Source organism: Argopecten irradians, chromosome 3, assembly GCF_041381155.1.
Source record: "Argopecten irradians isolate NY chromosome 3, Ai_NY, whole genome shotgun sequence".
NCBI classification, from domain to species: domain Eukaryota; kingdom Metazoa; phylum Mollusca; class Bivalvia; order Pectinida; family Pectinidae; genus Argopecten; species Argopecten irradians.
The window spans coordinates 55326128-55352880 of NC_091136.1; the positions used below are offsets into that span (position 1 = coordinate 55326128).

Sequence of the window (26753 nt, forward strand, 5' to 3'; positions counted from 1 at the left end):
TATCAGTTAGGTATGGGAAATTTGACAAAAGACGTGCTACACCATAACATAATTAAGCTCGCTAAGATTCCTTACTAAGGCATTGATGTCACTATTTGCCCTATTGGGCCCCGCCCTTACTGCCCCCAGGGGATCAGAGCCAAAATCTATACATACTCTGTTCCTCTTCCCCAAAAGATGTTTCTGGCCAAATTTAATAACAATCCATGTAGAACTCTAGAACTACTGGCAATTTAAAGGATTTACCTCTAATTCCCCTATGGGTCCCGCCCCAGGGGGTGTCAGAGTCAAAATTTATACAAACTCTGTTTCACTTCCCCAGGGGAGGTTTCTGGCCAAATTTGGTTAGAATCCATGCAGAACTCTATAACTAGTAGCGATTTAAAGGATTTACCTCTATTTCCCCTATGGGTCCCCTCCTTTCCTGCCCCAGGGAGTTCAGAGCCAAAATTTATATAAATTCTGTTCCCCTTCACCCAAGGATGTTTCTAGCCAAATTTGGTTACAATCCACGCAGAACTCTATGACAAGAAGCAATTTAAATTAAATCTTGACGGACGGACGACGTGCCTTGACATAAATATTAATTATAGTGCTATTATAACACTGGAATTCTCAACAGTTAAAAATAACTAATGACAAAGCTACCTGTGTAGTAAGTTTATTGGTGTCTAACCACATACCAGTAAGCTGTATCAATGACACATACCATCGAGACAGAGCAAAAGCAACAATTTTCATAAACATTCTGTCCTATAGAATTTTGAATGTTCAGCTTACTAAAGTCACTTAAAAATCTCTTTATAAATCTTCAATATTTTGGGGTTAAACTATATATAATTAATTAACATTTTTCAACTCTTTATTGTGTAAATACGTTGTAGTTATTTTTTGTTTTTGTCTTTTTGGCCAAGAGCAGTTTCATTAGATTTCAATAATGCCCATTTTACAGTCTCACTCTATGCAATCACCAATATTAACAAATTGTATACAAATATTGCTGGCACCTCAGCTAGGGAGACAGTATTGCGAAGTGAAAATCAGTGGCAGCACACAAGTGTTTGCACTTTCTAAGGTACATCAATTCATATTGAGTAGTTTTATATGGTCAAAACAATCCATGGTATTCTTCATTGTTTTCTATATGGCCTCAATAAACCATGGGGAAAATTCTGTATAACATGGCAAATTATTGATAATAACTTATATATAAGGTCATGGCAAAGACGTGACAAATCATAATCAAATCCTTATATAGACATGGAAACTGGACAATTTCTTGTATGAATGCATGAATGCATACTATGGACAACATCACAGTAATATGACAATAGTAGCTGTACAACTAATATCAAACAATTGAAAGGACATAGTCGCAATGTGTACAGAGAAAATGATTGTTGTAATCCACAAATAGACACTTTATCTTTAATATTAAATGCATTATTTCTCAGGCAAGCTTACTTTCACATACTTATGTAATTATCCCTGATCTTGAATGGCTGTCATTGTGAACACATTCCTCTGAGCAGGACGTTTTGAAGATTTACAATATGAATGTTAAAATATAACCTTAAGTAAAATAACTCCACTAACAAGTAGTTGGAAGATTTCCTACTACATTAAACCTATAAATTCTCTATAAAATGCTTTACCATGTTTAATTCATACTGCTATTCAGAAACAAAAAAATGCTGCGCTAAAATTAACAAGTAATTACAATCATAAAAAGAAAAATTAAGATAAAAATTTAAGAAACTGTTTTCCTTGCTCCACTATAACAGATACTGGTTTCATGATAAAACTATGGATCCAATAACAGACAACAAAAACAGATTAGCAACAAAGAGGTTAATATATAGATCACAGCACACTAGTAGGTTATCACCATTTACATGTCCACATACAAGCTTCTCTCCACTACATACAACAATAGGCCAAGCCTTCATTACTTACACCAGACTATAACACTTCCATATGAGAGTATATAGGTTACGGATATTCCATCCGAGATTTTACTAAATTAGACAAAGCCTGAGGCTTTCACCTAATATTTAGTGAACCTGAGGGTGGAATATCTCTTTCTTTCATACCAAGCATATGAAAGAGAATTTTTTTCTCTCATATCATATCATTTAGGAGGTTCAGCAAATGAGTTCACCATTTGACATCACAATGCATAAAACACTATATAACCATTGAGATGTCCCAATATCTGTTCAAAAATGATTTGGAAAGTGTTATAAAGAATCAATAATATTTGGAAGTCAAAAGTTTCATCATGATCTCTTTAACAAAATATCCACCGCATCAAACAAATAATGTTGGGTACAACACCTGGGATGGTTTTTTTTACCTAAATTCAAATTTAAATAAAAATGAAGCTTAAAGGTATAATTCCAGAATTATCCTTGAAAAGCTATGGGAGGCACTTCTATTAAAACCATAGTTTGTCAGTATTGATATACTTCCAGTAATATAATGTAGGACAGCTCTAATGACCTGAACCCAAAGGAATATTGCTAGAACTGGTCTAACAGCTGGAAATGGTGTATTGCCGGCCCATTTCCAGGTCTACTTAACAACAACAAATACATACAATTCTACTTTAACATTTTTCAGATGCAATGACTAGATTCCACATTATCAATAATATTTTGGTGTAGCAACAACACCAGGTCACATTGACAAACAATCATACCGGTAGTTTAGGTTACAACTCACTGACTAACAATCATACCGGTAGTTTAGGTTCTACAATATACAAATATACCTCTCGGTAAATATTCACAGTTTTATAATCTTTAGAACTCAAATTATTTCAAACCTGTCACCATATGAACGTTTTAAATCGAACTTCTAGGTGGATGTAACTACAAATGACCCATATGTACTGTTGTTACACGAACAGCTATAGAGGACCAACACATACATCTGTAAAATATACATTTAAAACAATGTACTAAAATCTGGAGTGCTACATAGATTTTACATCAAGATTCATGGGAAACATATTACACCAAATTGTCTATTTTAAAGTTTGAATTCACAAATACTAAAGAAATGGCTTTGAATTGATTACATTATGCATATGTAAAATACAAGCACTGGAAAAAGATAAATAATTTGAAAGGAAAATATTTTCTGATAAAAGAACGGAATGGAAACATCTAAAACTTAATAGAACATAAATATTTACATGTACAAGGGACTAGTCATTAGCAGTCTAAATATGCATGTAAGAACCATAACAACACCAGGATTTCCACAGAACACCAGACCATGCTAGATATCAGATACACAATACTAGGTAACACTCACCTCTTACAACAATACATTCACCTCATAACAAAATACACCTCAATTCTGCACCTTTCAACATCACTTGTCAGGCCTTTAAATCTATGTTTATAATGTAAATTATTGAAAAAATCTGTTTACAACAACTTTCACCTGGTTTTTTCCAATGAATTTTGCAGCACAACCTTAAACATCTAATTTAAACCAATTTGATGCAGCAGACAACCCTTGATGTACAATTATCAAAATAGCCTATTTTAAATCAAGCTGTTTTAAAAATCTATTTTCAACCCAGCATTCAGGACACTTTAAAAACAAGATACTTGGATATTAATATTACTATGGCTACATTGAAATCTAATGAAGGCTGCCACAATAATGGAAGTAATCATGCTGCTGTATCTCTGTAGGGGTGAACCAGTCAACATAATCCGTTAATTTAAGAGAACTAGACAGTTTTAAGTAAAGGATACATTTCAAATATCTAACACAATAAATAAAACTACCAAAGTAATTAGTTTTTGACTAAAAATGTGTAGTTTGCTATTCAACTAAAATACATTAATGACATGTAACAGGGGCAAAACATGTTTGACACATGTTGTGTTGAAAACGCCAAGTGTAGTGTTTTAACAATTTGCACAATTAAAAGTGATTAGCAAAATCTTTAATTACAGACACAATATGATTGGCCAACTCTTTAAATGATACCACATGCATGATTGATTAATTCTTTACAAGACATCACATGATTGGTCAATAGTGTGACATCAGTACAAATTGCAGTAGTAGACAAATAATTATCACACGATACTAGGTACTCTCATAAAATGTTTCAAAACAGGTGCATCACAAAAATAAAACTATCTCAATATGTAAGGCAAACACTCTATACCAGTAGATACAGATTGACAAACAGGTACGGATTGCATGAAATCTATAGCACATATAACAAATTCAGACAGTTTCTAACAAACATCCATTATGTTATCACTATTATTCATTCACACACATCTTAATCTCCGATGTACTATACCATCAAACATGTGTAATACTCGTGTAATACATGTATATAACACTACACACAAGACTAAACTTGGTGCTGTGTAAGTACATTCTAGCCCAATTACCTAGACATCATATTTACAAATCAAGGGATAAATCAATTAATTGACCCTATCAGCTTGTATTTCATTGCTCAATCTTCTAATTTGTTGTTTAAATCTCACACATTAAACTAAATATATGGTAATAATAAAATATGTAAAAGGCATCTCATAATTATTGCACTCATTAGTGTTTTCTACACACATATAATACAAGTATACCACTCTTGCCAATACAACAAACCCTACCAAATGATGTACAATCCCCAGTCTTCTCTTTATATAGTAGTTTAAAGGCTCATCTAAAGCCAAACCCTACTGATCACAAGGACTAAGTATTAGGTTTTTACTTGATAGTTAAATACTGCCGAAGGTTTAATATACTTTTGGACAGATAATTGTTCACCAAGTGTTTACTAGGATATATGGAAATACTGTTGAATGCAGACGTATTTTAGACAATAATTAAAGATAACCATAAGGAGGTTAACAAAAGCTAAATTAAAACAATCCCTAAAGCCCTATTTATGCTTGATTCACCTACCCCATGTAATTGTTCCCTAAAGCCCTATTTATGCTTGATTCACCTAAACCATGTAATTGCTCAATAGCATCTGACTAGATTTTCTATTTATAGCCACCAGTACAATTCTGTAGTAATCTATACAAATCCAATTTTAGGAAACGACAGGACAGATATAGACAATATCCTAAGTCCCCTTTCATTAATTTCTTGGTGTGAGCATGAAATTTTAGAAACATTAAAGTAAGAATTGTAAACCTGAACTTGAGCATAGGAATGGCAACAAGGTTGGCCTTACTGTCCTAAACAAGAAACTTTGTAGCTACTATGGGTAGTAACAAATAGAACCTGTAATATCACCAGAGAAACGGTCAAATTATTTGTAAATAGAGCAGATTCTATAAAAATTCCTATAATTTTGGAGATAAAATGCAAGGTGATTAAAACAACAAAAGCAAGCATTATAGATACTGAAAGTAGACATATTTTTCAAGGCCAAACTATAATGTAATCAAGATTTACATTATTACACAGGAACAACTACAAACTGGAAACGGATTCTAAAAACTACTACAGACCTTGTAAGCCTAGTTGACACAAGTTTTTAAAGCACATTAACAGATTTACAGTTTGTTTTAAGGGCAATGAAATAATTGCACAGCAACTATTTCCTATGGTCTAGCTACCAAGGAAATGAATGGGATAAGGATAGATTAATTAAGGGAAACATTTATTGAATCACTAGTATTTAGTAGCCTAAATTAATGACCAATACAACAAATGTTACTTGGTAGAAAAAGACGGTCGACTCTGGTTCTCTTTGATCTCTAAAATTTGTTATTGTTATGATACAGTGCAGACTCTTCAAGAGTGAACTAGTAGGATGGGAATGGGGAGAGTGACCTTGTATTTATTAGAAGTCGAGGAAAAGAGTGATCTTGAGCTTACTAATATGTGTGTGAAATAAGAGTGATCTCGAGTTTACTAAAAGGTCTGGGATAAGACGAGTGACCTTGACTGTGTTCAGAGGTCAGGAATATGGAGAGTGACTGACCTTGACTTTACTAAGAGGTTAGGAATAAGGAAAAAGACCTTGTGCTTACTTTAAGGCCTGTGAAATAAAGTTATCTTGAGTTTACCAAGAGGTTAGGAATAAGGAGAGTGACCTTGTCTGTGTTTAGAGGTCAGGGATATGAACGTTGACTGATGGTGCATACTGATGAGAAGTTTCCCTGAGGTTGTACATCATTCTGTAGGGTTTGTTTAATTGTCAGGAAGGGTTCTTGAGTATTCTTTTAAGTTTGAAGTCATACACCTGTCGACACAGATACACGTTGTTAGGGTCGCATCCCTGAGGAGGCAGTTTCCCGGTGCGTACGTATTCATCCTCCGGACTAGGAACAACCTTCGGCTGAGGGGGTATCCCACTCTCCTGTCGCTGTAGTTCTGCTCGGTACCTAACAATACAAATTGATATTTAATCATATCTCACTATGGAAACAACCAGTTAGTACCCAACAATACAATATAATGATCATATTAAACAATGAAAACAATCTCCTTAGCATTTACTGTAACAATGTAACATGACAATTAAAGCAGTATCCAAATATTACAAATATTTTAAACTATTCCTATAAGTTACTAGATTTTATTAATCAGTCTTGATGGCCTTGATGGAAGAACAAGAAATCATTTGAGGTAGGCAGTTTATATAGTTATAATTAGATGACCTTTTAACTCTGCAGTAAGGAGTTAATTTAATTTAGCTACCTAACTAGATATTAATTTATTAAACATGATGGAAGTTTAGATACAAAGCATGGTTTGTAGCCTACCGGCAGTACTCAGCAAATGTCAGCACATAGCCCTTATCATCGATACATGCCACACTGTTCTCGTCCTTGTGTTTGGAGGCGAACACTTCACAGTCAGCATGGTGAGTCTTGCGTCCAGATTCTGTGTGTTCTGGCTGGTAGTACCACAGCAGGCTCATCATCATCTCACCTGTAAAGGTAAAACTACTCTGTTAATCAAATGTACATTGTTGAGGGCAAATTTTATAAGCATCCACATACATTCAACGGCATGATGAAAATTACATGAAAGCATGTGGAAAGGATGATTGAGTTGTATGTCTTCAGGAGATTTCGGTTTATAGTAGAATGTCTTTCCCTGGAGCCCAGCCACAACAGTACAGACTACTCGATTTCTCCTCAAAACACAATCCACTACAGATAGTTAACATTAAACCAGAAATCTCACATCTTTACTTTTGAATAAGCAGACCAACTTCAATCAGTTAACTGCATTTCTTACCATCATGCGGATGCTCCCAGAAGTTGGTCACCTTGGCGACATATGGAATGTCTGTCTTTTTAGGTCCGGAGCACAACAAGACACATTCTCTCACCCTGATAACATCTCCATCAACATGGCGGATAGCCTGGTAACAGTTGGTCTCCACAGACATTCCAAGCCACTGAAAATCAAAACCATAAAAACTGTAAATAATATAGCACATTGTACAGTGTCTATATATCATTACAGATATACACTGCCATAAGTTCTGTGTTTGCCACAATCGAGTCAAGTCTTTCATCTGCAAAATGTGTTTCCATCTACACCTTAAAGCAGCCATTAACAGTACTAGTTGTTTCTGTACATTTTTTCTTGCTAGGTGAACATTCAGAAAAGCTAGAGGACAGCCATGGTACCGTCAGTAATGTACCTATAACAAAGCAAGAAAGGATTCTGGATTGGTCTGTAGTGACTGTGGCAACACTTCTCTTGTCAAATATTTCAAAGACATATAATCTGTGCTTTATCAACAACCACTGTATATATGGGAGAGTAACCTACCAGTGACATGACTTTCTTCCTCTCTGGTTCTCCATCAAACTCCCAGCCATGTCGGGATATGCTCTTGTTATATTTCGGTTTCTTTTTTATTTCCTTACTTTTCTGCTTCATCAATATTTTTTCTGCTGCCTTTTTAGCTCTGGGTTCCTGAACAGTCACCTTTTTCTCTGTTGATTTTTTCTGTGAGCTTCCCTTCATACTACTCACTGAAGTTTTTCTCTGAGACTTTTCATTGCTTGGTTCCTTCAGTGTCACTGATGACATGAAGGGTTTGATGTCGTCGGGCTCGCCTACGTCAATGTCAATATCGCTCTTGGATTCCTCAGACTCTGTGACATGTACGGGGATGGAAGAAGCATGACAGGTGTCATGGGGGAGGGGCTGATGGGGCATGGGTGTGGTTGTAGAGGGGTAGTAGATACCAGAGGCACTGTAACAGGCGGGACAACCTAGAGAAAAGACATTAATAATAATATCAGTTACACAACTACATGTATATATAAAGCAGTGAAGTAATTGATTACGTGTATATCAAATTAATTTTGGAGCTACATTTATTTCATGGTATGCATTATTTGAGAACCAATGATCATGAGTAATAGAGATACTTTTTGTCTATTTCAAACAAAAGTAACTGTAAGCCATATTGACTCCTGTGACCTTGAAGATATGTCAAGGTCCTGTCCTCTATTTTTTTTCAAAACATTTATACCTTAAAGTTTATTATGCAATGTTAATTTCTATGTATGTATACATTCATGTTATTCATATAGGTCAGACTTTTGTCATAGCAGGATATATCCTAATATGCTCCCCTGTATACTTACCACAGTGAGCATATAGGTCAGACTTTTGTCATAGCAGGATATATCCTAATATGCTCCCCTGTATACTTACCACAGTGAGCATATAGATCAGACTTTTGTCATAGCAGGATATATCATAATATGCTGCCCCTTATACTTACCACAGTGAGCATATAGGTCAGACTTTTGTCATAGCAGGATATATCCTAATATGCTGCCCCGTATACTTACCACATTGAGCATATAGATCAGACTTTTGTCATAGCAGGATATATCCTAATATGCTGCCCCGTATACTTACCACAGTGAGCATATAGGTCAGACTTTTGTCATAGCAGGATATATCCTAATATGCTGCCCGTATACTTACCACAGTGAGCATATAGGTCTGAATTTTGTCATAGCAGGATATATCCTAATATGCTGCCCCGTATACTTACCACATTGAGCATATAGATCAGACTTTTGTCATAGCAGGATATATCCTAATATGCTGCCCCGTATACTTACCACAGTGAGCATATAGGTCAGACTTTTGTCATAGCAGGATATATCCTAATATGCTGCCCCGTATACTTACCACAGTGAGCATATAGGTCTGAATTTTGTCATAGCAGGATATATCCTAATATGCTGCCCCGTATACTTACCACAGTGAGCATATAGGTCTGACTTTTTGTCATAGCAGGATATATCCTAATATGCTGCCCCGTATACTTACCACAGCGAGCATATAGGTCAGACTTTTGTCATAGCAGGATATATCCTAATATGCTGCCCCGTATACTTACCACAGTGAGCATATAGGTCTGACTTTTTGTCATAGCAGGATATATCATAATATGCTGTCCCGTATACTTACCACAGTGAGGTAGAGCTGACTGACTGGTGGGGTAGGAGATAGGGAAGGAGCTGCCAAAATGTTGTGGATAAGACACCACCTGTACAGAACTGATGCTGCCGATACCTCCCAGTGTATAGGACTGGCAGGGTGGGGTCGTGATCAGACCACTCCTCTGGGCACATCGTGGACACGCTGGCAGTGTCTGGTGGGGTACTACTGTGTTCACATAGGGTGATCCTTCCACGATCTGAACATGAGAGGGTACGTTTGTATAGGAGGGTGGATTGGAATCGAGGTGACAACTGGTTTCCTCAGGTACAATTTCACCTTCTTTGCCCTCACTAAAGTCAGACTTCCCCCAGTATAACTTTCCCTTAGATGAACACATTGCCTGTTGATAACAACCCATACACTGAACACCTGATGGGTAACGCTTTTTCGGGGCTGTAGACAAGTCAGTTCTTGCAGCCCGCTGAGTGTCTGTTTTCACTTTCTTCGTTTTAGGCTTTATCAAATCTTTGTCAGACAGTTTCCTTTTCTTTGGTTCTTTAGTAATCAATTTCTTTTTCTTGGCCGACTTCTTCAATGTGTTATCACTACCTTTGTTAGCCTTATTTTCATTTATCCGTTTGTATTTAGATACAATGGATTTGGTTTTTGTGTTTTTTGGTGACGTTCCTTTTTTATTTGGTGTCACTTTTTTACCTTTAATTTCCTTGTCTACTTTTAATTTTTTAACAATTGCTTTTGTTTTCTCTTTAGATTTTACAGATTCAATTTTTCCTTTAGTCTTCTTGTTTTTTTCACTCTCTTTATGAACTTTCTTTGGTAAACTTTTCTTTGGTGTGACATTTGTTTTTTTAGTAACAGCACTTCCAGTAGATGATATACTGGCCTTTCTATTGGCCTTTGGTGGTGATACCTCCTTTTCATACATGATATTAACGCGTGCTGCAGCATTCAAGCTAGCTTCTCTTTTCAACCTACGACCTGGTAGATATGTCTCCATCACATTTTTACTTGATTTACTCTTTTTCTTTTTTTCTTTCATCTTCTTGCCTTTTGATGAAGCATTTCCACCACTTTGAACACTGTACATATGTCCGTCACCAGATATTGCGATACGTTCACCGAGATGAACTCTGGGTTGCTTTGCTAACAGAGATGAAGGCAGTTCTACATCTATCCCTGAATCATCAAGAGTACGTTTGAATTTATAAGTCCTACCACTGGTGCCAGTGACTGTTTTGAATATGCGTCTGACTGGGGACAGACTTGAGTCACTGGCGGTGCTGTCATTACCTATACTACTGTCACTGGTGCCGCCATTGTTGTCACTAGATTCACTCAGTTCACTGTTTAGTAAGTCATTTGAAGGTTGTTCAGTTTTTATAAGTCCCTTACATAGATCAGCACCAGCTGGCTTCTGAAAATAAACAAGACATATTCATGACAATGCAATCATAATAAGTATAATTATCATAATAGGACACGCTTTTGAATGACAAGGTTTCAGAGAAGATATGTATAGCAGGTTACTTTTAAGGGTATGAAATTTTTTTGTAATTTCGTGGGACAAAGCACTAGCTATGATCATGAAATTTTAAATCCTGAGGATTTTGACTATCATAATTTTGAGTAAGTATTATAAATAACCAGCGCAGCTTTATGGTCATTGGTGTATATTGGTTTGTTAGATATACATCTTATTAACAGCCAGTGTCATATAAGGACATGCCAGGTTTGATGGTGGAGGAAAACTGGAGTGCCCTGAGAACAAGAGCTGTTTGAGAACAGCAAAGCTTGCCTCTGGCAGCCATTAAAGACATAAGAGACATTATCATGCAAGAAGAAGTTTACCTATTGGACCTCTTCAAATTCCCAATATCTAGCATTTTCTTCTCTAAAATGATAGCTCATACCTATTACAACACTTATAATCCTAAATTAATCAAGAAATCAACATCATTTGTTATGGATAACAATTTTTCAACACTTACACCAAAACCTTAAACTGGTGATTTCGGCCCTTTGGGCTCTTGAAATTATCAAAATCCAGCATTTTCTCCTTTAAAAAGATAGTTTATACCCATCACAACACTAACAATCTGTAATCAATGAAGAAATCAATGTCCTTTGCTACAGATAACAGTTTTTCAACACTTACACCAAAACCTTAATCTGGGACGTTGACACCGATGCCAGAGTGATTCCATATAAGCCCCTAGGCCTCTCTTCAGGAGGCCAGCTAAAAACAATCAACCAGCGGTTAGTACCTGGCAAATGCCACACATGGGATTCGAACTCATGACCCAGAGGTGGAGAGCTTGTGGTAATATGTTGGGACATCTTAAACACTCAGTCACTGTGACCCATTATTCATAGTCATACCAAAATCCAGATGACCAGTGACAAAAACTAATATAAAATTGAATGCTCAGCCAATAATACAGCCTTGTAATCATAAAGTCTAATGTAGTCTTTGCCAAAATAAGTAAATACCATCCTTGGCTAAATAAATATACATGTATATCATCACAAAGTTGAACAGACGTGTTGAGATGAGGATATACTGGTTATACACTGAGATGGCACGGAGTGGTCCCTTTAACAGACTGTATTGATCTTTAAACACAGAGTTATGTAGGAGCAGCGATCTATCTACACACACAAACTATATATCAGCATCGAGCTTCAGAGTATAAACACCACACAACAAAGCAAACTAGATCAACTATACTCACAGATTCTTATCACCATGACAAGCAGCTGTATATCATGCAATCTAAACAGCGATTACAACCTTTAATATATTTTATAGACATGTATATACAGAATGTACTGGGTTCTGTATTAATGACCTACATGGCTCTTGTGCAGTCCATGCAAAATAGTTCAATCTCCTATTATGATATTATTCCTGGCTAACATCCGACGTAAATAGCTACAGGAAGTTATCATAAGGTCAGTCCTGTGTAAACATATACATTTTGATATCTTGTACAAGGAACTAGTGTTGGGTTGCAAGCTAAAGTAGTGATCCTCAGACTCTCTTATTGGCTGATGGTCTACTTTCTTTACCAACCACATATTTTATCCTCATTCATAACGTAAAGCTAAACATTGAGTATATAGTTTTGATTTATAATATAATCTACTACTGAAAAACTTGAGACATTATCATAATTTGGAAAAAGGAAAATCCATAGGGACTCATGTATGTTTGAAACAGTGAGGAGTATGTATTAACTGGTCACAGTTTTATACATATTGTACTGTTAATGTACATTTCAAACTTCACTTTTGGGCTCCAAATTTCATTAAAACCCCTCTAACTTGGACTGGCATTCCTCAAATACCGTATTCGACCCAATAAGCGTCTCCATCCCTATAAGCGCCCCTCCCCTTTTTTAGGCTTCAATTTCACTTACTTTGAATTGAATGCAGACTGAATATATGAAAACTTTTCTTACCAGTTTCTTTTGCAAATTGATTTATGGCTTACTTTGTAGAATAATTTTATGAAAGGCTAGTCCAAAATTGTTCTATTAAGCGCCCCCTGAGTTGCTTCAATTTTTTAAGCGCACTGGGCGCTTATTGGGCCGAATACTGTATCCCTCAATTGTGGAACTGATTGCCAATCACTGTACCCTGTTAGTGTATAATGAAAATTTCATGTAACAATGTACCCTTGTTGGTCTATGTAACAAAAGCCGGGATAGCTTTTGGCCCTTTAGATTTTTTTATCTACAGCATTCCAATGTACATTTTATCCATATCTATGCATTATGAATATCACACTGTTTGAAAATCACTTTTATAGAGTAAAATGCTGTAAAACATGTAATGTTATATGGTGTCATAATTTGACATAATTTTTGACTGTCAATTAATTGCTGTAATTGTGAAAACTGCATGAAATAACAGCAGTTACAGTAATATTTGAGATTCCAAATTAGTCAATGCTATCAAATTAGTTTTTAGTGAAGACAATTTAATGAATACACATGATATTCATGTTCTAATTAACACTGTTAATTTGTTACATTAATATTTCTTCATTGAAAATACCAGATAACATTACAGTTTGAAGACAAAATAGGCCTTGAATGCACCCTTACATCTCTAAGTTAAATCTGGAACACAAACTGTCACTTGTCCTGTTGTATCTCTAAGACCTTGATTATATGTACAATCCTACTACTGTAATGAAGTATATAGATCTGACATTGGAAGCACAGCTCTTCTCTTTTCTCCATAGTATTGATCCATGTTTACAGTAAAGGATACACATATCGGGCCAGCATTACTTTATTATTAAAGACTTTTGTGTGTTTTTGTCCTACTTAATCAGATACATTATTCATGGTAAAATACAGGGTTTTATGGGACACACACATTCACTTATCCAGACAAGTTCAAACCTATGCTGGACAAGGAAACTCCCAATAAACCACCTTTATAATTGGGTCATCTTTGGAAACCACTGCTGTATGTCCCACAGAAACTAGCTATTGTAGCAGAACCTATTTCACAGATAGAGTCAAACATGCTTTATATGTTGATGAAACAAAATGTATCGCATGTACTATCAGATAATATTTTGTCAAACATTTTCATATAAAAGATACCAGATTTTGGTTACTGAGTTCATGTTACAGTCTTAGTCCATCTATTCCCATTCTACAGCAGCACAAGATGTGAAATTCCCATATCATAATACATGTGTAATACATTTTTTGCTCTTGATCATCATCCTCACCATGAAAAAGCTTTAATTCCTAGTGAGCAAATATACATGAAGTTTAACCAGAGACATCAAATCAGTGGAATCTTTTTGCTGTCCTATATATTTTATACAGAGTTCAATGAACAATAGATCTAGATCTATAGCTTCCACATCAGTCAGTGGCAAACACATCTTATATAGAACTCAACTACAGGGACAACCCTTCAGGCAAGCACATCAGTAACCTATCACTAATCATAAAGTAATTATAACCCATCAGTAATTATAGTTACCCATCAATAATTATAGGATGTAACCCATCGGTATTTGTAGTAACCCATCAGTATTTATATAGTAACCTATCAGTAACTATAGTAACCCATCAGTAATTATAGTAACCCATCAGTATTTATATAGTAACCCATCAGTAATCATAGTAACCCATCAGTATTTATATAGTAACCCATCAGTAATTATAGTAACTCATCAGTAATTATAGTAACCCATCAGTAACCCATCAGTAACTATAGTAACCCATCAGTAATCATAGTAACCCATCAGTATTTATATAGTAACCCATTGTTAATTATAGTAACCCTTCACTAATTATAGTAACCCATCACTAATTACAGAGAAATAATGAGGTAACAGAAACATCCATGGGAGATCATTGTTATAATGTCAGCTTTGAAAAGTATAGTACATTCAGTAGCCTTTAATTATAGTATTGCACCGAGTATAAAGCCTGGCTTATGTACCCAATGCATTCTGACCTTCCATAAAACTTATTTAATGTTTTTCTTTATAGATTAAAACAGGACTTTTGCCCAATATATATATTCGGTAAGTATAATATTTCTATAATTTAATTTGCTTCTGACCCCAACCCATCACATCATAATTATATATAATTACTTGCATCTCATGGATATTTATATAGGTATACTTTTCAGGAAGATACTGATCACTTTAATCTCATACAGATTTAATTATCAACCCAAAGTATCTATTTAGATAACAAATAATGAGAACAGCATGTTTTGGCACCTCCTTGTACCAGCTAGGCAGACTGAGTCCAGTAAATGGCTCCTATAACAAGCTGACTCCGATTTCTCTTTTATAACCTTGAAGATAGCCACAGTTGTAATCCTTCACCTTACAGCTAATCTGTTTTGACTTAAACACTATATTACACTAGAGCATCATATCACCGACCCAAACCTTACCCATACAGCTACACAGAGTAAGTCGGAGTAGAACACTACTAGGGACTACCAATTGCAAGCTTCATACTCGTGTTGTCTAATCTGTTTTAAGTTTCACTACATCAAACTTTTACAGACCAAACAGGAGTATAGACTGACCATGACTGTTAACCTGTCCAGACTTTCACAGTACTATAAATATATCATACAATCTATATTACATGTACATGTAGTTATACCAGTACACCAGATGTCTCGTTTTAATTTTCAGCATTCTTTTCTAGGAAATATTTATGATTATGATAAGAGTATGAACAGAGAATAAATGCAGTGCTTGCACACTTTTTTAACTTTTAAAAAAGTGCATTTATCGAAATCACACTTTTCTTTGACTCATTGCAGTAAACTAAATGTACATAGATTAACATTGTCCTGGCCCAGCCACAAGCCTGTTTATACATTGTCCTGGCCCAGCCACAAGCCTGTTTATACATTGTCCTGGCCCAGCCACAAGCCTGTTTATACATTGTCCTGGCCCAGCCACAAGCCTGTTTATACATTGTCCTGGCCCAGCCACAAGCCTGTTTATAAATTGTCCTGGCCCAGCCACAAGCCGGTTTATACATTGTCCTGGCCCAGCCACAAGCCTGTTTATAAATTGTCCTGGCCCAGCCACAAGCCTGTTTATACATTGTCCTGGCCCTGCAGCCACAAGCCTGTTTATAAATTGTCCTGGCCCAGCCACAAGCCTGTTTATAAATTGTCCTGGCCCAGCCACAAGCCTGTTTATACATTGTCCTGGCCCTGCAGCCACAAGCCTGTTTATAATTTGCCCTGGCCCTGCAGCCACAAGCCTGTTTATAAATTGTCCTGGCCCAGCCACAAGCCTGTTTATACATTGTCCTGGCCCAGCCACAAGCCTGTTTATACATTGTCCTGGCCCAGCCACAAGCCTGTTTATAAATTGTCCTGGCCCAGCCACAAGCCTGTTTATAAATTGTCCTGGCCCAGCCACAAGCCTGTTTATACATTGTCCTGGCCCAGCCACAAGCCTGTTTATAAATTGTCCTGGCCCAGCCACAAGCCTGTTTATACATTGTCCTGGCCCAGCCACAAGCCTGTTTATACATTGTCCTGGCCCAGCCACAAGCCTGTTTATAAATTGTCCTGGCCAAGCCACAAGCCGTTTATACATTGTCCTGGCCCAGCCACAAGCCTGTTCATAATTGTCCTGGCCCAGCCACAAGCCTGTTTATACATTGTCCTGGCCCTGCAGCCACAAGCCTGTTTATAAATTGTCCTGGCCCAGCCACAAGCCTGTTTATAAATTGTCCTGGCCCAGCCACAAGCCTGTTTATACATTGTCCTGGCCCTGCAGCCACAAGCCTGTTTATAATTTGCCCTGGCCCTGCAGCCACAAGCCTGTTTTATAAATTGTCCTGCCCAGCCACAAGCCTGTTTATACATTGTCCTGGCCCAGCCACAAGCCTGTTTTATACATTGTCCTGGCCCAGCCACAAGCCTGTTTATAAATTGTCCTGGCCCAGTCTCACAAGCCTGTTTATAAATTGTCCTGGCCCAGCCACAAGCCTGTTTATATATTGTCCTGGCCTAGCCACAAGCCTGTTTATAAATTGTCCTGCCCTGCAGCCACAAGCCTGTTTATAAATTGTCCTGGCCCAGCCACAAGCCTGTTTATACATTGTCCTGGCCCTGCAGCCACAAGCCTGTTTATAAATTGTCCTAAGTGTGTACATCCTACGATGGCCGATAGCAGCCTGACACAAATATATAGTAAAGTAAATGTGTCACGCTGTTTAACAGTAATACTATGACACAAAAATCTCAAGTAAAGTAAATGTGTACCGATAATTTGTACAGTAAACAGCATGACACAAAAATCTCTAGTAAAGTAAATGTGTACCGATAATTTGTACAGTAAACAGCATGACACAAAAATCTCAAGTAAAGTAAATGTGTACCGATAATTTGTACAGTAAACAGCATGACACAAAAATCTCTAGTAAAGTAAATGTGTACCGATAATTTGTACAGTAAACAGCATGACACAAAAATCTCAAGTAAAGTAAATGTGTACCGATAATTTGTACAGTAAACAGCATGACACAAAAATCTCTAGTAAAGTAAATGTGTACCGATAATTTGTACAGTAAACAGCATGTTACAAAAAACTCTAGTAAAGTAAATGTGTACCGATAATTTGTACAGTAAACAGCATGTTACAAAAAACTCTAGTAAAGTAAATGTGTACCGATAATTTGTACAGTAAACAGCATGTTACAAGAAACTCTAGTAAAGTAAATGTGTACCGATAATTTGTACAGTAAACAGCATGACACAAAAATCTCTAGTAAAGTAAATGTGTACCGATAATTTGTACAGTAAACAGCATGTTACAAAAAACTCTAGTAAAGTAAATGTGTACCGATAATTTGTACAGTAAACAGCATGTTACAAAAAACTCTAGTAAAGAAAATGTGTACCGATAATTTGTACAGTAAACAGCATGACACAAAAATCTCTAGTAAAGTAAATGTGTACCGATAATTTGTACAGTAAACAGCATGTTACAAAAAACTCTAGTAAAGAAAATGTGTACCGATAATTTGTACAGTAAACAGCATGACACAAAAATCTCTAGTAAAGTAAATGTGTACCGATAATTTGTACAGTAAACAGCATGTTACAAAAAACTCTAGTAAAATAAATGTGTACCGATAATTTGTACAGTAAACAGCATGACACAAAAATCTCTAGTAAAGTAAATGTGTACCGATAATTTGTACAGTAAACAGCATGACACAAAAATCTCTAGTAAAGTAAATGTGTACCGATAATTTGTACAGTAAACAGCATGACACAAAAATCTCTAGTAAAGTAAATGTGTACCGATAATTTGTACAGTAAACAGCATGACACAAAAATCTCTAGTAAAGTAAATGTGTACCGATAACTTGTACAGTAAACAGCATGACACAAAAATCTCTAGTAAAGTAAATGTGTACCGATAATTTGTACAGTAAACAGCATGACACAAAAATCTCAAGTAAAGTAAATGTGTAGCGATATTTTGTACGGTAAAATGCATGACACAAAAAACTCTAGTAACTAAAGTAAATGTGTACCGATAACTTGAACAGTAAACAGCATGTTACAAAAAACTCTAGTAAAGTAAATGTGTACCGATAATTTGTACAGTAAACAGCATGACACAAAAATCTCTAGTAAAGTAAATGTGTACCGATAATTTGTACGGTAAAATGCATGACACAAAAAACTCTAGTAACTAAAGTAAATGTGTACCGATAACTTGTACAGTAAACAGCATGTTACAAAAAACTCTAGTAAAGTAAATGTGTACCGATAACTTGTACAGTAAACAGCATGTTACAAAAAACTCTAGTAAAGTAAATGTGTACCGATAATTTGTACAGTAAACAGCATGACACAAAAATCTCTAGTAAAGTAAATGTGTACCGATATTTTGTACAAAACATAATGACACAAAAATCTCTCCAAATGAAAATGTGTCACGCTGTTTTACATTATAGCATGACACAAAAATCTCTCGTGTAAAAGGGGACCGGAATGTGTAGGTAATCAAACATGTCATTTTTGGACAAAGTGTCTTTTCGCGGAAATAGGTATGGTATTCCAGAGTGGCAGACAAATATTGGGATACTTCTGCCTACTGAAGCTACAAGAAGACGATAGACGTTTTTGTGTTCTAACAAAGGTGAAGGGACTTTACATACATGTTCATTGTTTTCATTTACAGGCATGCTTTTGACGTGACATGAATATGCTATTGTATGACGAAGTGACCCCCTTTTAGACGGACTTCCAAGATTTTTGTGGTCTTTTACCAGTAGCGTTAGTACTGTATCAAAACATTGAAACATAAAAAATAAGTGAAATAGACAACTACATTGTATCATCCTGTATTTTGAGAGAATCAATTCATATAGAAAAGAACATTTTAAATGACAGGTTCTTCTTTAACGCCTTTGAACAAATAATAGTTATTAAATTTACTGGGTATTTTCTACGAAAACTCGATATTACTTGCATATATACTTGTCTGGAAAAAAAGTACCTCAACATTACGCCATACTGCTTTTATGAAAGTAGAGCGATCTCCCAATATGATACTTTCTGTTTAGCATACTCTAAAAGGTGTCGGTTCATTGAAAACAAAGACTTTATACTAAGGATTGAAGAAAGTATGTCAGATTTATATGGATCCATATAAACTGTCCACAAATTGACAGGAAATACCATAATGTATTACGCTTGAGCATATTTATAAATAAATCATGTAATTAAGTCTGTCAATGCGTGATTGTTTTAATCAAATATGTTATAGCATATATCTTGATGTTCAAATATCATAATAGATAGGATAGGGTGTGAACATTAGGAATGCTGTTTTTAACTATTTTGAAAGTGTGCATTTATAATGACCTCTCAAAAAGTATGTAGAGATTTTTGTGTCATTATGTTTTGTACAAAATATCGTGACACATTTACTTTACTAGAGATTTTTGTGTCATGCTGTTTACTGTACAAATTATCGGTACACATTTACTTTACTAGAGATTTTTGTGTCATAGTGATGCTGTTAAACAGCGTGACACATTTACTTTACTATATATTTGTGTCAGGCTGCTATCGGCCATCGTAACATCCTGACCAAACAAATGTCGGCTCACAATCAATTTACTGGAAAATAAGGAAGATGATCCTAAAAAAGACATTTAGTAAAGCTTCCTTACAGTGTTTCCCATAGTGACACATCTCATACAAATGAAGGATGATTGGGTATCTGCAGCCTTCACCTCATTTAGGCTTCTCATCTCAAGCACTTACATGTATAATGTGAATTAACACATGCCCTGATTATACTCACTAAAACTTTAGCAGAATAAGATGCAAAGTATTTATCATAAAAACTAATGCAGATCTAGGATGCCGGTTGGTCACCAGCTAATTAAAACTACTTCACAAAGATTCCAGTGTCAAATAATCTCCACTTATGACCCTGGTTGGTCACCAGCTAATTAAAACTACTTCACAAAGATTCCAGTGTCAAATAATCTCCACTTATTTTGAAACCTATAATTCTTAAAGATGCTCCACCGCTGACAAATGGTATTTTTTCACTATCAAAAGCAGGAGCAGGTGATTTGGTATTTTTTCTTCAATTACAAGTTACTTACTTAACACCATTACCAGCATTGAAAAGTTTGAGCTTCTAATTTTACTTCAAGTAAAAAATATGAAAAATAATTAATTGCATCCCGAAAAAATTCCGTGGAACTATATCCTATATGGAATGAAGTATTGATTGCACATGCACCAAAGGCAAAATAAATTATTTTATATTATTTTTTGTGTTAATTAAACATATATATACACGATTAACACCAATTATTGTTCAAATGATGAATATCGTTTATGCTCCGTCGGCGGTGGAGCATCTTTAAACATCTTTATCACTTAGATAGAAATCATGCAACTCATTTTAATTTTTTTTCACTATATATTTGTATTCAAGATATGAAATAATTACTTTTTATCATTTCTTTATTATATCTACAATTCCAAGGGAACCATATATATAATAGACCCAATTCTGGTCATTTGCAATTTTACTGCTAAACCTTTCTAGGATGACATTTTATATATATAAAGCTGTGGAATATTGTTTAATGTTGAGAATATACTTCATATTATTTTGGATGTACTCATGTATCAAGCCTGAAGAGCAATGACAGATGATATAGCAGCCATACCACACAATGAGAAGATCAATTGTCCTCTTGAATAATTTAAAGCATGAACTTCAACTCCATTGTTGAAATTGCAAATGGAGCCCCGCTGAGGCTCATCAACTGGCAATGATTAGCATTGAATGTGACAAGAAGAATCTTACTCGCTCATGATGTCACAGAGTACAGTTTTACACTGACCTCACCATCACAATGTTATCCTGCAGAATACACTGTGGCATAGAACATCACAGCATACTGATCTGTACAACTACTATATAATCATTCATGACACTTCAGGTATAATATCCTAAGATATACATACTGAAAGATCCTATCAACAAGGCTGTGTTTGTCATAAATCCTTTAAACAACAGCTTAACACATCTAGACAGAGATTCTAGCACCTCTTTTTTTAATCCTGGCAAAATTTAATGTTAAATTGCAGTCAGATGAAAAATATTCAAGTAAAAAATACCAGTGCTGTCAACTGAGCAAACAATATCTTATATAGGCTTTTAGATTATTATCAATTTCAGCTATGAGAATAGAAAATATTTACATATATGTGAACATTTACAGATCATTTCAATGTACACAGTGTACTGCAAATATATCATTTCTGATTTTGAAATGCAGAATATAAAGCTTACTTTAATTTCCAGTGTTGGAGTAACATAATCAATAGCTCATCTGTATACAAGCTGATATAACTGGTCAATAAATACAATTTAAATATGAATACTTAATAATCAAACAAGTTGTATAGGCAATTTATAAACAAACATATAAATCTTAATAATGTAGCAAGTCATTTTATAGTGTCTTATTATACATGTATATGATATATAATAAAACAAAAAGTCTCAGTAAAAGATCAGATTTTCTACCTGAAGATTACAGAGTTCATAAAAATTTTGATTATATTTGGTCAGGAACTGGCTGATATGTTGATTTTATAGAGAACTTTGTTGTTACACTGTATTTTTTTCTATTTTCTTACTACACACATATTTTTCTTATATTATATCAGATAATGTCGGTGTACAGAGAACAGAGAAAAAAAAACAATAAAAAAATAAAAAGATTCTATCTGCTGGAGATGAATTGAACATGACAGGCAAAAAGAAAACTTGATTTTTGAAGCTCTGTTTTAGAAATCTCTGTTGGATACATATTACATACATACATGTAGGTGAATTTAGATTACTTATTAACAGTGAATTTTGTTCAAATTACATACCGTAGTTATAGTGTCAGGTCAAAAAGTCTTTACGCACAGTTATTTATAAGTAAATATTCCATTATAAATCCTATGTATTTTTTTTTTATAAGATTAAAAAAAAATCATTAAAATCTTATCTTAGATGGATTCTAAAAAATCTCATCTTTAGATGGATTTAAATTGCCTTAATGCCTCTAGATCTCAGCTAGCTCTAATGCAATTGTATATGTAATTTTCTGATATTTCAAAATTTCGCAATATCATTATATTTGTGCATCACATATATATACAAAACATTGTTTTGAAATAGTTTAGCATAAGGTAATATACAGATTTATACGCTACTTCAGCAGTTTATCATTTGCATACTACAGACAATTAGAACTTCATAATACATCATGTATGCAATATCGTTTGATGAGACAATATCTTATCAATTTAATTGTCTTTTTAATTGTAGTATTTCAAGAGTCTGAGCTAATTGTGGATCAGCCAAGTTTTCCAATGGTTTACACTGGTCAGGGAATAGAGATTCAAAAGGATTTTTGAGACATGATAATTAACTTTTCCAAAGAGTAATCTTTTCCATCACAAGTCATTTAGTGGAGTACCTATGTATAAAACAAGGATTTATAAGTGAGAAGGATTCGTGACTGTCTCTTTACACTACTGAACACCACGCGAGACGCCTATGAACCGGGAATAAAAACCGTTTTTCTCAACAAATACTTGTCTTATCGAGTCAAACGAAACACCAATGTAAAGTTTATTAAATTTCACAACGTTTATCACTTGTTTTAAGAATGGAATATTTAGGAGACATGTCTTAAATCTTCGTTAAAAAATACGACAGCTCATGAAATGACGGCCCTGCTTCAGAAAGTAAGACGGTAACCCTCGCACCCGGAAGCTACATCAAAGGCTGCGCCTGCGGATATCAAAGGAAAATCAGTCGCGGCCCAACATCACGGTCAGTGCACAAACACAAAAGCTCCTACGATGTACTCCCCCAAAACCCAGTGTGACTTATCCTTCTCTTATATATGTCCTTGGTATAAACACCTATAGCAGTATATATGACATTGAGAACTTATAAGTGCAGTAAATTAAGACTGCATATTTACAAACTTTACCTGTATGTATTGTCCCATTTGGCTGAATGAATTGTGAAACTGTTAATATGATACAGGTATACAATGAGCATTAAAAAAATCAACCAATAAATTAGTTCCTAATGCTGCTGTTTCATTTTTGTTATCCCATTAGGGAAAATATAAGAAGCTAAACTATATATATATTGCAACCAATTATTATAATTGATAATAATAAATAAATTAGTAGGTCGTAATGTCTTCAATTCATTATTGATTGTGATGATACCAACAAATTCTCTACACTTTTTTTGGAAAAATTATACATTAGCATATTTTTGATATGTTCTATTATTTCATCTTCTTTTTCAATACTGTTTTTCACCCGTTAAGCATCTGTCTCCCCTTTTTGAAACCTCAATTTCAAGTACCTCATTGAATACATGCTGGAAATTAACCATCAACACTTTCTTTATTTAATTTCTTATGCAAATTCATTAGCTTCAATTATGTTGGGCTGTTAAATTACTTTATCAAAAGATTGTCTAGATTTGGTCCTATTAGCACCTCTTATTCCCTTCAATTATTACTTTGCGCTTTTATTAGGTAGAATATGTTATGATGATACTTAAAATTTTTAACATCATTAAAAAAATGAAGCTCATAACATTCTTTATTGCTTTTTCTCAAGAAATCCTTTTCTGCCAGCTTTCAGTTCAAGGGGTACTACTACAGTTGAATACCATACTTACCTTGTAATTGAGATTGAATCATCCTTAAAGATCAATCCAACATCTTTACAATCTATTAGGCTTCTGTGGTCTATGTGGATATCTAATGACTTGCAGAACTAAATATAAATCTTACCCTAGTAAACAAGTCAGTTTTCCGTACGCGTGCTGGTGATATGTTATATGTTACATGTCATGATTCATCAAATCAAAATATTTCCTCGTAATTATGGTTGATCCGGATCTATCTTTGCAGCACATTGAGACAAGTTAGATCTGATCAGATTCGATCTAATCTGGGCCTTCTAGACAATATAATGCCTAATGAAGCGTGACCACAACAAAAACCGTAAACAACAACACTGCGATGTTACCACGCCTCTCACACACCACACCGTGGCGTAAGGCACACGAGTCACGAATCCAACACATTTTTATCACCTTGTAGGAAAAGTTCACTACGGATTCGTTATTCGCAATACAGCCCTAAAATCAATTTTGCTCCATTAATTAGTAAATAAATAAGATATCCATCAATGAATTTTCAAACTCTGACACAGGCTTTCGACAGAATACACCAAATCATGATGGACAGTGAAGAAATTATCGTCAATTTTCACCGTGTTTTGATATGGTGGGTCGGGAGACACCCTGCTAGCGGCCATAATATATGATTAACTTCAATAATTCTCATATGAATCTAAGGTCAAATGATGTATAAAGCTGAAAATAAACAAAATATTACCTCATCATCTTCATCGGAGGTATGAGGAACTTTTCCTGCGACCTCCTCGGTGGAGTCTGTCGCCATGTTTCCTACTGATGGCTTCGTTCCTGTTAAATCCGCGAGAGGGCGCTGTGGGTTTTACAGCCAGAAAACGTGGTCCTACGATAGGCCTTGTAGGGTCGAAACAATCGATAACGTCAATTTTATCTGTCCTTTGTCCTAACAATGTAAACGAATCAACAATTAACAGGAAGACATTAGGAAAATCTAAAAGCATGTTATTGTTACCAATGCTATATCTCTTTTTTTTTCTCTTTGAGGCCTATTTGTCAGATCGAAGTTTAGATAGACATTCATATCATCATGAACTAAAATAAATTACAAATTATTTAAGTGAATAACTCATTGGATTAGGCCTACCTACCAATGGTGTTATAAACCAGTAGTGGTGTAAATGATATTTTTTATTGTCATTTAGGGACATAATCGATCTGTTATTACTATGATTATGAATACCACAATATACATTTATCCACACAAATAAATCAATATTTTTATTAGCGTCGTATTGGTATACAAGCTAAACGTTATATAATATATTCATGGACATAATATACTAAATCTCTGGTTTACATGCAGCAGAAACATACACATTATGTTCATCATTTTGAACACAAGAAATCGCACAGATCTATGGCAAGCCAAGTTACTTTTTATTCTATTAATTCCGATATTGGAATTAGAATTTACAATATCGAAATTAAATTTCTGTTAATTTCCGATATCGAGGAGCCTAATTCCGTTATCGGAAATTCTATTTTTGATATCAGGAATTAGAAAACAATTTTCCATATCAGAAATTTAAATCTGATATTGGAGGTTCTATTTCCGATATCAGGAATTCTATTTCTGGTATAGGTCCTAGGGAATTCTATTCCCGATATCGGAAAATCTTAGTAATTCCTGATAACAGAAATTGAATTTCCGGTATCAGAAATTCTCTCTCATCCTGCTTGTTATATGAGCATGATGTATGATAATACAATTATCATGTAATACAATTTCTGATATTGAAATTTGTTTTCTAATTTCCGATATGAAAAATAGAGTTTCCGATATCAAAATTAGAATATCCGATATCAGAATTAGAATTTCAATATGGGAAATTCAATTTTCGATATCGGCAAAAGTATTGCCGATATCGGGAAATATAAAAAGGAACTTGGCTTGCCATACAGATCCAGTGAAAATGTAACAATGTAACAATACAGGCAGTGCTGGACAAACATATAACTTCATTTTGTATAACAAACTAGGTACATTGTACGATTAATATATTATGTGTTTATCAATACCATTTCATGAGACAAAATATCAATAATTTATAATGCACATTTCAAAACCTTGCAATATTAATTAACTTAAATTAGAAATTATAGTATCTCGTAGCTTTAAAAGTCAAATCTATATATTTTCCTATTGTTTTTAATTTCCTTATATTCTGGGTTGATAATAAAAGTACCAACTTGATTACACTAGAACGTCTATAATTATATGATCGAAACACCCCTAACAAACACACAAAGAAAAAAATAAAAATAAAAAAAAATACGACCCTGCAGGTAGGGTGTTAAATTTGTATCTGCTGCCCCTATATTGCATGATCGCAAGAGGCGACTTAATTTTGGATCTTATCTTTCCTCTTCTTCCTAACGCTCCCTTGACACCGCCTCAATTTTGGGCTTCTGTTAACCGCCCGCCTCTGTGAGGTAGGCTCCGGGTTCTGCCCTGTGGCCTATACGCACCAAAGTC

General features: G+C 34.9%; 1 protein-coding gene across 1 annotated transcript; it reads right to left on the bottom strand.

The window, feature by feature from the left end:
- Positions 1-645: 645 nt before the first annotated feature.
- LOC138319129 (uncharacterized) lies at positions 646-25095 on the bottom strand. Its single transcript, XM_069262060.1, has 6 exons — positions 24960-25095; positions 9460-10867; positions 7792-8240; positions 7249-7411; positions 6768-6936; positions 646-6386 (listed from the first exon to the last, which is right to left on the bottom strand). The coding sequence occupies exons 1-6, from the start codon at positions 25023-25025 to the stop codon at positions 6200-6202; spliced, it is 2442 nt and encodes an 813-aa protein (XP_069118161.1). The 5' UTR covers positions 25026-25095; the 3' UTR covers positions 646-6199.
- Between the last annotated feature and the right edge of the window lie 1658 nt (positions 25096-26753).

Excerpts from the sequence above, each read along its gene's own strand:
- LOC138319129 (XM_069262060.1), bottom strand. The coding sequence starts at position 25,025 with ATGGCGACAGACTCCACCGAGGAGGTCGCAGGAAAAGTTCCTCATACC. Across the intron at positions 8,241-9,459 it reads GTCAGCTCTACCTCACTGTG|GTTGTCCCGCCTGTTACAGT; the intron begins GTAAGTATACGG and ends TCTTTTCTCTAG. Across the intron at positions 6,387-6,767 it reads ACATTTGCTGAGTACTGCCG|GTACCGAGCAGAACTACAGC; the intron begins GTAGGCTACAAA and ends TTGTATTGTTAG.